Source organism: Syngnathoides biaculeatus, chromosome 2, assembly GCF_019802595.1.
Source record: "Syngnathoides biaculeatus isolate LvHL_M chromosome 2, ASM1980259v1, whole genome shotgun sequence".
Taxonomy (NCBI): Eukaryota; Metazoa; Chordata; class Actinopteri; order Syngnathiformes; family Syngnathidae; genus Syngnathoides; species Syngnathoides biaculeatus.
Window position 1 is genome coordinate 3,884,541 of NC_084641.1, and position 15,091 is coordinate 3,899,631.

A 15,091-nucleotide genomic window follows, 5' to 3' on the forward strand; every position below is an offset into this window, starting at 1 on the left:
AATTCAGATTTTTTCATCTCCTACTCAGGCCTCTTTCACGTGGATATAAATCTCGTACGTATCCGACACGACTGCAACATGGATGTCATCCAAAACCAAGAAACGCCACAATTGTTTGACAAAATCGAAACGCCGCAAAAGCAAACGGTAGAAAAAGGAGCAGAAATCATTGAGTTATAACTGATAATGGAAAATATTGCACAAAACCTGAAAATTGCCACAAATGCGTCACGTTGACATATTCCATCAAGTCACATTTGTTTTTGTAATGTCTACATGAAAATGTCCGTATCTTTTTTAAGTCAAAAAGTTACATAACCATGACAAAAGTTGAATTACAACAGTCTGACTTATTACCTCTAAAATAGGCAGTTTTTAATTCTGATGGTAGTATGCGTTACATCTGATAGTTATGTTTACTTGTTGTTTGTGAGAGGGTCCGTGGTAACCATTAAGTTATATTCCTTAAAGGTTTGAGGCCCTGTTGTAGGGTTACAAATCCCGATAATTTTTCTTGACTTGATTGCTTGAAGAAAGAAAAAGAAAAAAAACACAGAGCTACAAAAAAATGAATTTGGGTATATTTTTTCCATGTTGTATTTACATTGAAGGTGACAGGAGTCAGAACACTGACCATAAAAATGGCTGATGAAGACAAAATACATCTCCCTTTGAATGTTATCATTCAAACATGAAATCACATTCTGAGGCAGTGTCCTCCTTAGAATTCCCGCCTCATTATTATTATTATTATTTATTATTTTTTTTTATCGGTCGGGCCTTTGCAGGCAGAAGACTTTGGCGTGGTTGTCTCCTGACGCTGTGACCGCCACCGTCGCTTCCCTGCAGGAAATGATGACAGCCGGGCTTGAAGCGAAGTCTCTTGGGAAGGGATGAGGTCGCGGCTTACCTGTTCATTGTGAAGTCGTAGATCTCCGCAGCGTGACCCCGGTACTCGGACACCATGTTGCCGGAGCGGGCGTCCCATTGGCGCAGCGCACCGTCCAAACTGCAGGTGGACACCAACGAAGAAGACTCCTCCCACTGGAGGTGAACGATACCGGCCTGGAGGAAGCGAGAGGGGACCGATTTGAGGACAACTCTCACACTCCCGGGTCCGAAAAGGGAAAAGGCAAACCTCGTGTCGGCAGCTGTGTCGCAAGACCTGCGTGGACAGGTCGTAAATGGCCAAGGTTCCGTCCAGGTATGCCACAGCGATGAGCGGGAGGCTGCACGGGCAACAAGAACGTTCACATTATTTGGACGGGTCAGAAGTTCACCACCGCATCTCGCACACTCTGAAATGTTCTCACACACACAACTGAAAAATCTGATTTCAGTGTGTTGAAAATGCCAACCCCTCCCCGGCCCGTCACACTTGATGGACGGCGAGTTTTGAATTGGCCGCAAAACAAATCGAAGAAGGCGAGGCAACGTACGTGTTGCAGAATCCGACCGATTCCACAGAGTTGGAGTCGTCCTGGTCTTTGGACCCTTTGGCTTTGCTGCTGTCTGAAGAGAACACGCCCACCGCCTGATACCACACGTTGGAAAAAGGACTCATTAAAAAAAATAATAAATAAAATAACTAATGACTCTAAAATACTTAAGTTCATAGTATAAAATGAATTGCTACTAGTAATTATATACTATTATACTTTTTCACCTTATATGGAGAACTTTTGAAAATGTTCGGAGATATGAAAAATGGAGTTCATGGCTGGGACACCCAGCTCGAAAGCGCGGCCCTTTCTTTCCTGTTGTGTTGCCACGGCAACCTACCTTGCCGGTTGCAGTGTTGATGAGCTTGGCAGAACCATCCACTGAGCCAGTCAGAACCAGAGAGCCGTCCTGGTTGCATGCAAGGCAAGTAAGCGCCCCCTGGTGGCCATCCTGACCTGGGGGCAGGGGTTGTATGTTTGTTTTTTTATACGTTTTTTTTTTTTTAACCATGGGGAAATACCAAATACTTGAACTGACCTTTAATGAGATGGGTGGTGTTGCCCTGCTTCAAATCCCACAACCGCACGCTTCCGTCCTCGTAACCCACCACGGCACGTTTGCCTGAGGAGGAAGGATGGCAGTTTAACCCTGCTTAACCAAAAATTCTTTAGCTTAAAAAAATATATTTATATTAAAAAAAGCATTTTTCTTTAACTGCAATAATAACGGGAGTCAATTAGATTCCTGTCTTGGTTGCAGGGGCCTGCTGTATGATAGTGCCGCGTGTTGGTCAAGGCACACACACCAAAAGGTGCCGTAATAAATTTTTCTTTTCCTTTCGGCTTATCCCGTTCGGGGTCGCCACAGCGGGTCATCTTTTTCCATCTTAGCCTATCTCCTGCATCTTCTTCTTGAACCCCAACTGCCCTCATGTCTTCCCTCACCACATCCATAAACCTCTTTGGTCTTCCTCTTACCTGAAATCATGATGCACAAACTCTTGAAATCGTAACATTCCTTACAATTATATTACGACTGATCATTTTTATAAAGCTTAATATTGTCGGGTCTCTATAGTCTCAAATCCTATTTGATTAAAAAACATGTTGGAAAAGTTTTAGTTGGTGTTTCGGTGGGACTGGAACGGATGAATTCCTCTTCCATTCAACGGAATGGGGAAGGGGGATTTGAGATATGACATCCGCCTCCTTGGTGTGGGAGTCTGAGGCCTACCGTCAGGAAGGACTTTGCCACAGGTGGCCTGGGACGCACAACCCTGGAAGGTTTTACAGTCTCCGCTGGGGATCTTCCACATCCACACGCTGCCGTCGTCCGTGCCCGCCAGGAGCACCGGAGCGCATGGATGCCACTCCAACCACTGAGGGGAACCCACCACAAAAAAAATGGTTCATTTATTTATTCATTCATTTTGCTTACATAATAACAACGTCTCAAACAAACTGCACTTTACCTCCAGATCGCAGACTTCAAAAGACCAGATCTCTTCTTTGGCCTCGACGTTCCAAACTTTAATCAGGCCGCTCATGTCGCCGGAGGCCACAAGCGAGGAGTCGTGGCTGAACGCGGCACAAGTGACCGAGTCCTTGTGACCTGCGCGGGACCAAAAAGGGAAAAGCCATGCTCAAGTCGTCCGGTTGCCACGTGGGGCGGATTTACTTTCTGGAAATGTACCATAAACCTTCCATAATTTTACCAGAAATGTTCTACCCTTAGGAACCCTTTAAAAAATTTTTTTTTTTTACTAAGTTTAAATGTGTTGTTTTGCGTGGGTTAAAATTATCTATCTGGATTATCACCAATTGAGGATGAGTCTGGAAAATATGGCACACAATAAATTGATGATAGAGTGAGAAGACGTTTGGAGTTGTGCTTGCGGCCCTTCACCTGTGCACTCCAAGACAAGGTGGCCGTCGCTCACCCGCCACACGAATGCCTTGTCGTCTTCGCCTCCCGTCACTGCCAGGCTGTTGGTGGCCGGGTCCAAACTCACGCAAAACACAGACCCTGACCGGAGCCAAAAATGGAATGGCAACTCAAAACGCGGATTCCTTTCTTGACGACGGCTCATGCCTCGTGCGGACCGGTGTGTTTGGAGAAGGTCAGCTCGCTGTCATCCCGCTCCACCTGTGCTTCCATCTCGTCCTCCGTCTCCCAGCCTTCATCGTCAGCGGCAGCCTCGTCCAAGTCGATGTCCTCCAAGTCGTCCGCCAAGTCATCTACGAATAGAGGCCAAATTGATCGATCAACTTCATTCGTCCATTTGCAAGAGAACTCGTCGTCATGAGGGTCGCAGTTTAGGCTAGAAACGATCCCTGCAGGCTTGAAGTGAGAGGTTTGGGACGTCTCAGTTAGTAGCGCAACCCAAGAGGATTTGGACCATTTTAAGTTCAACAAGGACTCCAAACCTTGATTATATTGATCATCGATTGGTTGTCGATTGATGCGTACCCGGATCGCGTTCGGCGTCGCTCAGGTCAATCACTTCAACAATTTCTTCGTCTTCGTGAAGCTCCAGCGAATTGGGCTCCGTATTCGCCATGTTCTTAGCACGCTCCCAGATCTACAACAACCGGTGAGCTAACGTTTACAGTGTGTTAACTACAACTGGATCACACAATATTTGCAACTTTATGTTGTAAATGGCGTTGAGGAAAAGCAGATTACGGTGAGCTGCATGTAAAAAAACAACACGTTTTCCTCGCTTTTCTACCCACGTTGCTTCCAAACCCGTTAGACTTCGGTCCTAAGTTTTCTTTGCCTGGCTACGTCAGGTCCTTAATCAAAACTTATACATCACCCGTACGTTGTATATCAGCGTCTGTTTGGTTGTTTACTTACATGTGAACGTCGTCGTTAGAACTAAAATTGCATATTTTTTTGTTCGTTTAAAAGGAAATGCCTGAAAAAACAAGTTCGGGTTTATTTTTCGACAATGGCGCAGGTTGATGACATCATAAGAGGGAGCGTTGGCGCCATATCAACCATATCCATCAGATGGCAGCAGCGGCAACAACAACAAAACAAATCCATCTATATTCTTAGTTGCTGATCCTCACAAGGGTCGCGGGGAGTGCTGGAGCCTATCCCAGCTGTTAACGGGTAGAAGGCAGGGTACACCTTGAACTGGCTGCCAGCCAATCGCAGGGCACATCGAGACAAACAGCCGCACTCACAATCACATTTTGGGGTTATTTAGAGTCTCCAATTAATGTTGCATGTTTTTGTGGAGTTTGCATGTTCTCTCTGTGCCTTTTTTCCTCCCACATCCCCAAAACATGCATTCATTGGACACTCTAAATTGGCCCTCGGTGTGGTTGTGACTGTTTTTTGTCTCCATGTGCCCTGTGATTGGGTGGCAACCAGTTCAGGGTGGACCCCGCCTCCTGCCCGGTGACACCTGGGATTGGCTGCGGCACTCCCATGACCCTCGTGAGGATAAGTGGCTCAGAAAATGGATGGATGGATTGTATTTTCAGTGCTTGCTGCAGGGTTTATGCTATTGTTGTTGTTTTTTTCTGTCACAGCCTCTCCTATTACTGTTAGCTCAATGTATGTTCAATGTTCCCAGTGCAGTTTAGGGCATATTATTTGAACGACTGTCAATGCTGAGTTACGGCACTTTAAACCATTTCCTCCTGCCTGTAACTAATTTTTCTGGTCTAATGTGTTTGAGTCACTCTTTTCTTTCCCCTGAAAAAAAAAGTCTTTGGACCAGCAGCTAGACTGTCATGAGACATTTAATTCGACCAAAGAAATTACGAAAGGTTAGCGGCTCCTTCGGCCAATATTGCACATACAGTAAATATATCGTATGTCAGAAAATGTTCTGAAGAAGTGGAATAGAGTAGATCTCGTCTGCGCAAAGGTAAAGTGACTGACCAAAGTGCTAGAAATACATCCTTTTGATTTAATCTATTTGGATGAGAGATGGGATTACCTTTTTTTTTTCATCCTTTTTCTAGCTGCATTTGATGCACATGATGTGTCATCTAATTTTGTTTGACTGATTTGCAGCTAATCCAACCAAATTATCACACTTTAAACATTTAGAAAATGCGACAAACTACAGTTTAATGTGAAATATGACAGCGAAGACCCCTACGTGTAAATTAGCATATACAAGGATTTTTGAAGTTGATTTTTAATTTTTTTTTTTAACCAGGTTGGTCATATTGAGATTAATAGTGAGCTGGCCAAGAAAGTTACAGACGTACAAAGAAAGTTAAAGTCCAAAAGAAAAAGCACAACATTTTGGAGTTCACCATGTATGAGTCGTGCCTTATGTAAGAATTACGTAGCTCAACTAAAACATCAACATTCAATAGAAATGGCTTTCATGTTAGATTTAAAAACCATGAAGGACACCAGTTCCTCGACCTCGAAGTCTTCTGCGTCAGATTGCAGTCAGAGTTTTGATTTTATTTTTTCATTCAATCCAGACACATTCAAAACCTATTCAAATTTAAGTTACACATAAAAACCTACATCTACATATCGTTAAAGTGAAGAGATTTTAGTACATATACACATACTTAACTACAGATAAACATATTCACATACAGTAATCGTACACTGTACGTCCTGATATACATGCAGCTACTCATATACTGAAGCAGATACAACCACAATCCCATTGAAGTTGGGATGTTGTGTTAAATAAAAACAGAAAATGGTGATTTGCAATTCATATTTATATTTAATTGAATACAAAAGACAAGATATTTCATGTTCAAACTGATAAACTTCATTGGTTTTAGCAAATAATCAACTTGGAATTTTATGGCTGCAACAGTTGGAACAGGGTCATGTTTCACCCCTGTGTTACATCACCTTTTCTCTTAATAACAATCAATAAACTTTTGGGAGTTGAGAACAGTAATTGATGACCATTTGGAGGTGGAATTATTTCCCATCTTTGCTTGATGTATAGGTTCAGCTGTTCAACCGTCCGGGGTCTCCATTGTCATATTTTTGCTTCGTAATCCGTCACACATTTTCAATGGAAGACATGTCTAGACTGCAGGCAGTCCAGTGTACAATAGTAGCCACAGTCTTTTACCATTAAGTCACGGTGTTGTAATGTGCAGAAGGTGGTTTGGCAGTGTCTTGCTGAAATAAGCAGGGCTGTTCATGAAAAAGATTTTGCTTGGATGGCACCAAATGTTTCTTCAAAACCTGTGTGCAGCTTTCAGCATGAATGATGCCTTCACCGATGTGTAAGTTACCCGTCCCATTGGCACTAACACAGCCCTATACCATCACAGATGCTGGTTTTCGAACTTTGCGTCCATAACAGTCCGGGTGGTTCTTTTCCTCTTTGGTTTGGAGGACACATCGTCTACAATTTCCAAAAACATTTTGAAATGTGGACTCGTCAGACCACAGAACACTTTTCTGTTTTACACCACCAGTCCATCTTATATGAGCTCATGTCCACAGAGGTCGGCGGTATTTCTGCCTGTTGTTGATAAATGGCTTTTGCTCTCCATAATAGAGTTTTAAATGGCACTTATGTATGTAACACCAAACTGTATTTAGTGACACTGGTTTTCTGAAGTGTTCCTGAGCCCATGTCGTGATATCCTTCACACCTTTACGTTGTTTTTTTTTTTTTTTTTTTTTGATGCAATGCCGCCTGAGGCATTGACGGTCACGGGCATTCAATGATGGATTTCGGCCTTTCCGCTTACATGCAGTGATTTCTCTAGATTCTTGGAACCTTTTGATGGTATTATAGACCAGAGATGATCCCCAATTCCCTTGCAATTGTACGTTGAGGAACATTGTCCTGACACTGTTCGACTATTTTCTTACGCATTTGTACACAAAGAGGTGAACCCCGTCTTTGCTTCTGAATGACTAAGCAATCCAGGGAAGCTCTTTTTTTTAACCCGATCCTGGCACCCAATTCACCAGTTCACCTGTGGGATGTTCAGGCGCTTGATGAGCGTTCCTCAACTTTCTTTTAACACAACATCCCAACTTCATTGCAATTGAGGACGTACATGTAACCCAATTTGGGAGATCTTTTTACCCCATTTTTGTGACTAGTCATTTCCAAAATAGTCAATGATTTGCAAATCCTTTTCAACCGATCTTCAACCGAACGCACTACAAAGACGACGTTGTATGTTCAAGCTTCATAAATATTATTTTGTTTTGAAGTGATGCCTGTAACACATGCCAGGGGCATGTTTACCGTTGCACTACATCCTTTTCCCTTTTAATACGACTCATGAAATGCTTGGGAAGTCAGGAAACTAATTGTTGAAGCTTTATAGCTGGAATTCTTTCCCATTCTTGCTTGATGTACAACTAGAGTTGCTCAAGTCTCGGCGGGGGCTCTGTTGTTCGTATGTTGCCTTTCATAATCCGCCTGCAGACATTTTCAGTGGGAGACAGGTCTGGACTGTAGGCAGGCCATGCAAATGCTTTTACAAGCAAACCACAATGTTGAAACACTTGCAGAATGTGGCTTGGCATTGTCTTGCTGAAATAAGCAGGGACATCCCTGAAAAGAGCTTCGCTTGGATGGCAGCATTTGTTGCTCCAAAACATGTACTTACCTTTCAACATTAATGGCGCCTTCACAGATGTGCAAATTAGCCATGCCACGGGCGCTAACACACCCCCATGCCATCCGAGGACAGCAAGAAATATCTTATTAAAATCCTCATACAAAAGAGCCTGCGGATGTATTTGGAAAAAATATTTACTTTTCACAGTGACGTGAAAAAAATCCAATACTTGTCATATAGGCACATGCCGACGACCTGCACATTTAAGCCCGCGATGCTCCTATGACTGGTCATACTTGCATCTTAGGTTGCAGTTTCAATTCATCCTTGTGTGGTTAGCCATACTCTTTGGCAATGGAAGTTGACTATGTGTTTGCGTCGGTGCCAGAAAAAGCAAGACTGAAGTCTTCCTTCTGAGTGTGACTCATGTGGGGCCGCGCTGGGTCAAAGGACGGCTTCCCCTTCGCCAACCACTAACAGCCACTTGTGTGCGCGTCGCAAGCGTTCGTGTTAGCGACCCGCTTGTGATGTGTCCGATGTGGTGGCCGGCTTTGCGAGTTGACGCTCGCCCGGTGACTCTTCCGCTCCTCTTCCAGTCACTAGCCAAAACCCGATTTATTTTAAGACCACTTGCGATTTTTTTTTTTCTTTGGTCCTGTTTGATATTTTGGTGCAAATGCTTTGGCATCGGTTGATCCCCTTAGCTGCAAAACACTTCAACTGACATCAAGCGCTTGGCAACATGAACGAGCCGCTCACGAAATTGCACACGTGCTGCTCTGGGCAACATAAAACCGTCTAATCCGTGTTTTGCCATCGCTTGTATATTTTATGAGTGTGCATCATTCAGAATCCTTAAAATAACAATCCAGATGTCCATCTATCAAACATCCATTTTCTTTTTTTTTTGGTGCCAAATCTGGATTAAATTCTTCACTGTATAATATGTAATCAGGATGATCTTTTATAGATTTTTATTATTTATATGTACTATCAACCAAACAAAAAAAAAAAGACATTCAGGTTTTCTTTGAACTCTTGTGTGACTTTGTCTCTCTTATTTTCAAGAGGTTGAAGCGGATCTGCGAGGGTCTTGCGGCTTCCGGGCGCACACTCAAGCCCAACAGGACGCGACCGGCCACCTTACATAACCGACGCTCTGTTGCCGCACAGAAATTACAATTCTCTGTTGCCGTGGTTACCGCGATCCCAACAGACCTCTCTTGTGTTCCAAAAGAGAAATGACCTCGATTCATAAATACGAGTCAAGCAGCAGAAAGCTGCGAGTGTGCTAAAAATAAGGCGAGAGGATATTGCAATATTTTCCTCTGAAAGAAAGGAAACTATAAAGCCGCCGTTCACGCTTGCTATGATGACTTTCTGACGATGGGAGAAGATAGCGAGGAGTCGTCTTGCGATATCGAGAATGGATAAGACGTCTCTAAGAAAAGAATTACAAACATCTGAAGAGCACGTTTGGTATATTGTAGCAATCAAGCTGGCAAAGGCCGTGACGCGACCCTGAGCCAAAGCCAATAAAAAGCCGGGAAAGTAAACTCTGAACAAAAGCATTAAAACGCTTCTTTCACTTTGCTGCTGCCCCTGGTGGGTTCAGTGCTGAGCAATATTTGTCCTCCAACTAAGGGGGCCCAGAAGGTTCGTGAACCGCAGCTTGGTGGTCTGCAAAAGAATTTCCAATGAATTATTGTAGTATTATTTTTATAGAAAAAATGCATACCAAACTTCTCACCCTTGTTATTCGTACTGTATAATAACTGTTGTTGTTTGAGTCATTGTCTGAAATCAAACATGCTGACGGTGGTCAGTGGTCCCGAGTCTCCTTCAGCACCTTGATGTGGGCCACGGGCCTGTGTTGAAATATTTGACCTCATGCCAACGGGACTTATGTGGCCAGAACCCAAAGGCCTGTAGTCTGATTTTCTTGCAAGTCCACCTACGATGCCACTTAGCGTTAGAAAATGATTCACCAGCAGAAACAGGACACCCAACATCAGCATCTGGAAGTTTCTAGATGACGAGTTGACTTTCCAGGCCAACACTGACAGAATTTTGGAGAGGGTCAACCACAGACTTGTTTTATATGAGGAAGCTGAGGACGTTTCATTTTCATAGCTCTCGTAAAAATGTTCTGTTGATCATTTGTTGAGTCTGCACTCACATTTTGCGTAACTTGTAGGTGGCCAATGTCAGTCTCGTCAATCAAAGTGTTCTTAAACAGCGACAAAAGTTGACCGGACTCGATCATATCGATGGCCGCCAGGTCCGTCGCCTGAATGCTTTTGGGAGGGCCGAGGGAATCATTACATGCGATTCCCATTGGGATTGAGGTGAGAAAAAAAAAAGACACAAAAAAGAAAGAGGCGGGCTTGGTCTTGGTCAGTCCAAATCTGTTGTGAGACTTTTTTGAAGCTCTTTGTTGCGCCGTCTTCCTTTTTGTTATCTGCTGGCTTCATGACAAATAATCAAACTGACCTCCTTTGTCTCAATATCTTCATTTAAAAAGATAATGAGGGATACACTTTAGCACAGATGTCAAAGTCAAGGCCTGGGGGCCAGATCCAGCCTGCCACAATGTTCAATGCGGCCCACAAAAGCAAAGCATGTGCATCATACATCTGGATAAAATAGCAAAAATGCAAATTGGCTGCACTTTTAATGTTTTTACAAGCATGTAACTACAGTATATGTCCCATTTGCAGTGGCATTGTCTATTTAAATTGATTTCCATTTTGCTTTGTTTTATTCTGGCATCTGGAACGGTCGGCAACACAAATGAGAACAATTACCACATGGCGCTGGTCACAATAACACAAAGTGTGTGTGTTTCTTTCGGCTTGTCCCTTTCGGGGTCGCCAGAGCGTGTCATCTCAAATGAACGCATATTTATGTTTGGCACAATTTTTACGCCGGATGCCCTTCCTGAGGCAACCCTTCTATTAACACAAAGTATTTTGTATTTTTTTTTCTGTGCAAAGTTATCAAAGCGCGTCAAAAGTAATCTCCCCCCCCCCTTTTGCATTCAAGTACATTTCAAAGTCTGCACTTTTATGTTTTTGGCCACAAATATGTGTGTGTGCTGTTGCCGGCTCAGGGAACAGTTTTTGTAAATCTGTGCGTCAATCAGCCCACCGCTGTTTCCCGTTTGTAATAAACAGCCGCTTCATGCGATCCGTGTGTACTTCGTGCTAGGCTCGCGCACGCGCTGGCGGACACGCGCGGAGCAGCCGGCCTGACCCCGCCTCTCGCCGCGCGCAGGGACGCTCCTCCAAAAAATCCAGTATGGCGGAATCTGTCAGGCGATGAATTTGTCGCGCTGCCGCCGTCGCCGCAAAGTCGAGCACGTGCAGAATGCGCGAGGACTGAAGCCGCGCCCGCGACGCGGACGGACGTGGGGACGAGCGGTGGCCCGCGGGGCCCGTCGAGCGGAGCTTCCGGTGAGTTAGCGAGGGCTGCCGGACGCGAACGCGTCGCCGCCACTTTGATGGCCGGCCGGCCGGCACGGATGCGGGGCTTCAACTTTCCTCCCGCCCTGCGTCTCTGCAGTCTTGCTTTGCGGGCGCGAGGAAGATGAGCTTGGTTGGGGCCGGGGAGGGGTGGGGGATACCGTGGCGGGTGGGGCGGCCGATGTTGATTACGCCGATTGTTGCGCGGCTATTTTTAGGGCAGCTCGAGCTTGAGCTTCGTTGCGCCACTTTTGTCCGGTAGCGCTCTTCGTCTGGGTCTCGGTGTTGGTTTTGTTGTTGTGTCGACGAGCACAAGGCGTCAAGCCCCAAGGCCCGCGCGTGCGCGCCAATGCTTTCGGGATGGGCGGTGGTAATTCTCTGCATGCGTCAATCTGCCCCCCCCACCTTTTTTTCCCCCTATTTTTTGTGAATGGGGGCGTTAAAGATGTTTACGCTACAGCGGCTCATCAGTTTCGTTTTTTTGTTTTTCCACATCTACTCCAGTACTCAGCGGCCCATCACTTTAAAGCTGTGACAATGTTTATGATTGTACTTGTCATCGGTGGAGGAGTCGTGAGCACGCTTTCCTCACAGCTGCGAGGTCAATGGTTCAAATCTGGTCTCGGACTCCGTTCCCCAAAAATTCATTGAGGACTCCAAATTATGATACCGTTCTTGTTTATGCATTTGTGCCCTGTGATTGGTTGGCAGCCAGTCCAAGGTGTACCGACCTCGCCACCCAAGATCAACCGGGCAAAGCGCCGGCTCGCCCGCGTCCCTAACAACAATCAGACCAAGATAAAACCGATGGCTCATTTATGAAAAAACACAGTATAACATTTTCTAACTTTAATATGTTTCATACCTAGAAAATGCAACGCAAAGTGTTTTCTCGAAATAAAAACAGATATTAAAATTGCAGGAAATACACAAAACGCACACCTCCCATCCCAGCACACACACACACACACACCCTCACAAAACACTACAGGTATTTTCTCGTATACGTCTCTAACATTGCCAGTAATGAGCCATAATTCTTTTTCGGAGCATCTTTGAAGTCAGCGTTTAAGAATGGCGATGATGTCAGTGACGCGCTCAATGTGTTGAAGCACCGTAACAGTTTTATTTTTAATTTTTTTTCTTCAGCCCCCCCCCCCCAGATCTGTCGCCCTGCATCAAGCTGCGACTTCGTGGGGACAATGGCAAAAACACACATGAACGCACAAACACACACACTGGAGACAGATGCCCTGGGAGAATACTTGTGCGCACCCCCCCCCCTTTGGCGTGACAACTATTGCCCGTGACACGCCCCCCCCCCCTTTAACCCCTCCCCCCTTCTCCATCACAAAGCAACATGCATGGTGCAGTGACCGACTTTTTTTTTGGAGCACTTTGTCCCACTGTCTGGCCTTTTCGTCATCAGCCCCCTGTCAGAACGCGCGCGCACGCACGCACACACACACACACACACACACACACACACACACAGTTGCCAACTTCTTTGCCTTCAGGCAGTTTTTCTCCCATCCCCGTTATATTATTATTATTGTTATTCATACTACGAATTTGCGCCGAAGCCAACTTGGCGTTTCGGCCTCTGGTCTAGATTGCATCTGACAACCTTTCCTCGGGACATTCAGGATCTTCTTTCAAGTTAAAGAACAGAAAAATCTGTTTTCTGTCCATTTGTCATATTGAGAGAAAAAGATTGCAGTGGTTGGCTTTTTTAAAATACTTATTTTATGTTTACTGATTTTGGGACACATTTATTTTCAGATTCAATTGTCTTCACTGGTTCAAGTGGGTCAAAACATCAGACTTTAGCCCCCATAGCGGGATATTTGCTAATTTTGTAGATTTAAGTGTTTTGGGGCCATGTTGTGGGACATGTTTATGTAAAACTTGCCAGCCTGAACTCACTTTTTTTTTTTTCAAATTTAGAACGATTAAGACGTTCCAAGCAAGGCTAAAGAAGCTGTTGGAATTTCTACGGGTTTTGATGTTCTTTTTCGGGGTGGGGGGCTATTACAGAGTGCAATAAAGGAGCTGAACAAGTTGGTGATGGAAGAAATGACAAAAACAGAGTAATAAAGAGCGCAGTACAGAGGCGACCATCCGCCAGACTATCTTATCAACCGTAGCTGTGTGCGTCCTCTTTGTCTTTTTCAAAAGCGTCTTTTCTTCCCTGGCAGGTCGGCACCAGTATTTGACGCTCTTGATCGGAAGTCGGCTAATGGCGAGTTCCGACTCGTGAGGTGTTGTGGAGACACGGTGCTGATCCACGTTGGATCATCGGAACACGCACTCCGGGTCCTCTTCCGTCTGGGCCCGGAAGCGGCCCGCTGGTCACGTGCGCTCCCGCTGACCGCTTCTCGCCGTCAGTGATGACGTCGCACACTCATCAAGGTGAGCGCATGTATCAAGTCATATTTCATTTTTTTTCAATGAATCAGATTAATATTTTTGTATATTTCCATTCATTTATTCAACAAAACAGGACATTGAAATTGATGGTGTAGAAAACGGACAAATATTAAGTGATTAAGTCAGGTCTGAAAAATGTTGATTATCGTTTTTTGAAGTGAAAGACCATCCATCCATCCATCATCCATCCATCCATCCATCCATCCATCCATCCATCCATCCATCCATCCATCCATCCATCCATCCATCCATCCATCCATCCATCCATCCATTTTCTTAGCCGCTTATCCTCATACGGGTCGTGGGAGTGCTGGATTCTATCTCAGTTATCATCGGGGCAGGAGGCGGGGTACACCCTGAACTGGTCGCCAGCCAATCGCAGGGCACATGGAGACAGACAACAGTCGCACTCACAATCACACCTGGGGGCAATTGAGAGTCTCCAATTAATGTTGCATGTTTTTGGGATGCGGGAGGAAACTGGAGTGCCCGGAGATAACCCACGCAACTTTGGGGAGAACATGCGAACTACACATAGGCAGGAGGATTTGAACCCGGGTCCTCATAACTGTGAGGCCAGCTATCTAACCAGATGTTCCACCATGCCGCAACTTCAAACATATTTAATGTATGTGTATATCTGCTTCGGGCCGCTTTAACTCCGTGTACAGCTTCTCCACGGCGACTTTTCACGTGTTTTTGTGTCTTGTGTTGGGTTACGTGCATTGTTCGAGTGTCGTTTTCTGTTTCCTGTTCCGGATTTACAAAGCAATCCAAAATGAGCCCAAAGGTCAGATTTAAAAAATAGAAGCCCCTTGTGTCAAAACTGCCGCTATTTTTTTCGTTATTGTTTGGTCGAATGGCGCATCCGTCCATACGAGGGCATTCGTTCATCGCCCCCCCTGGTGGCCCGGAGTGCAATCGATTCAGAGGATTTGCTAAGTCGATTACAAATTCCAAGATGACCAATCGCAAAGCATCGATGAATGGATATTTGTACTCCACCTAATCGGAAGTGTGAACAATATAGCTCTCACTTGCGTAGCTCAATTACATTTTAATCACAAAATTACAATTTTCTTAGTTTAGTTCCCACGTTTTTCTTTTCTTTTCCAGTTTGCAGGGCCTTAAAAATCATTTGTGTTTTTGTGTGTCTGCAGTAGGTTAGCGAGCACGTTTGCGTGCCTGCCATGTACGTTTTTCATCCCAGACATT

General features: G+C 44.9%; 2 protein-coding genes across 4 annotated transcripts in view; one reads left to right on the forward strand and one right to left on the reverse strand.

Moving 5' to 3' along the window:
• Positions 1–2: 2 nt before the first annotated feature.
• aamp (angio-associated, migratory cell protein) lies at positions 3–4,482 on the reverse strand. Its single transcript, XM_061807770.1, has 12 exons — positions 4,303–4,482; positions 3,913–4,024; positions 3,546–3,680; positions 3,349–3,468; positions 2,915–3,054; positions 2,677–2,821; positions 1,981–2,064; positions 1,783–1,898; positions 1,440–1,534; positions 1,139–1,229; positions 911–1,065; positions 3–843 (listed from the first exon to the last, which is right to left on the reverse strand). Exons 2-12 carry the CDS (start codon positions 4,001–4,003, stop codon positions 768–770), a joined length of 1,248 nt encoding a protein of 415 aa, XP_061663754.1. The 5' UTR covers positions 4,004–4,024; positions 4,303–4,482; the 3' UTR covers positions 3–767.
• Positions 4,483–10,615: 6,133 nt separating this feature from the next.
• Positions 10,616–15,091, forward strand: part of LOC133504758 (histone deacetylase 4-like) — a 41,528-nt gene continuing 37,052 nt past the window's right edge. For 2 of the 3 annotated variants that reach the window (XM_061827354.1, XM_061827368.1), the window contains exons 1-2: positions 10,616–11,437; positions 13,645–13,858. In XM_061827354.1, the coding sequence (XP_061683338.1) occupies positions 13,837–13,858 (22 nt within the window). In that variant the 5' untranslated portion in view covers positions 10,616–11,437; positions 13,645–13,836. Of the gene's footprint in view, positions 11,438–13,035; positions 13,537–13,644; positions 13,859–15,091 lie in introns of those variants that run through there. The other variant, XM_061827362.1, reaches the window with a different exon arrangement.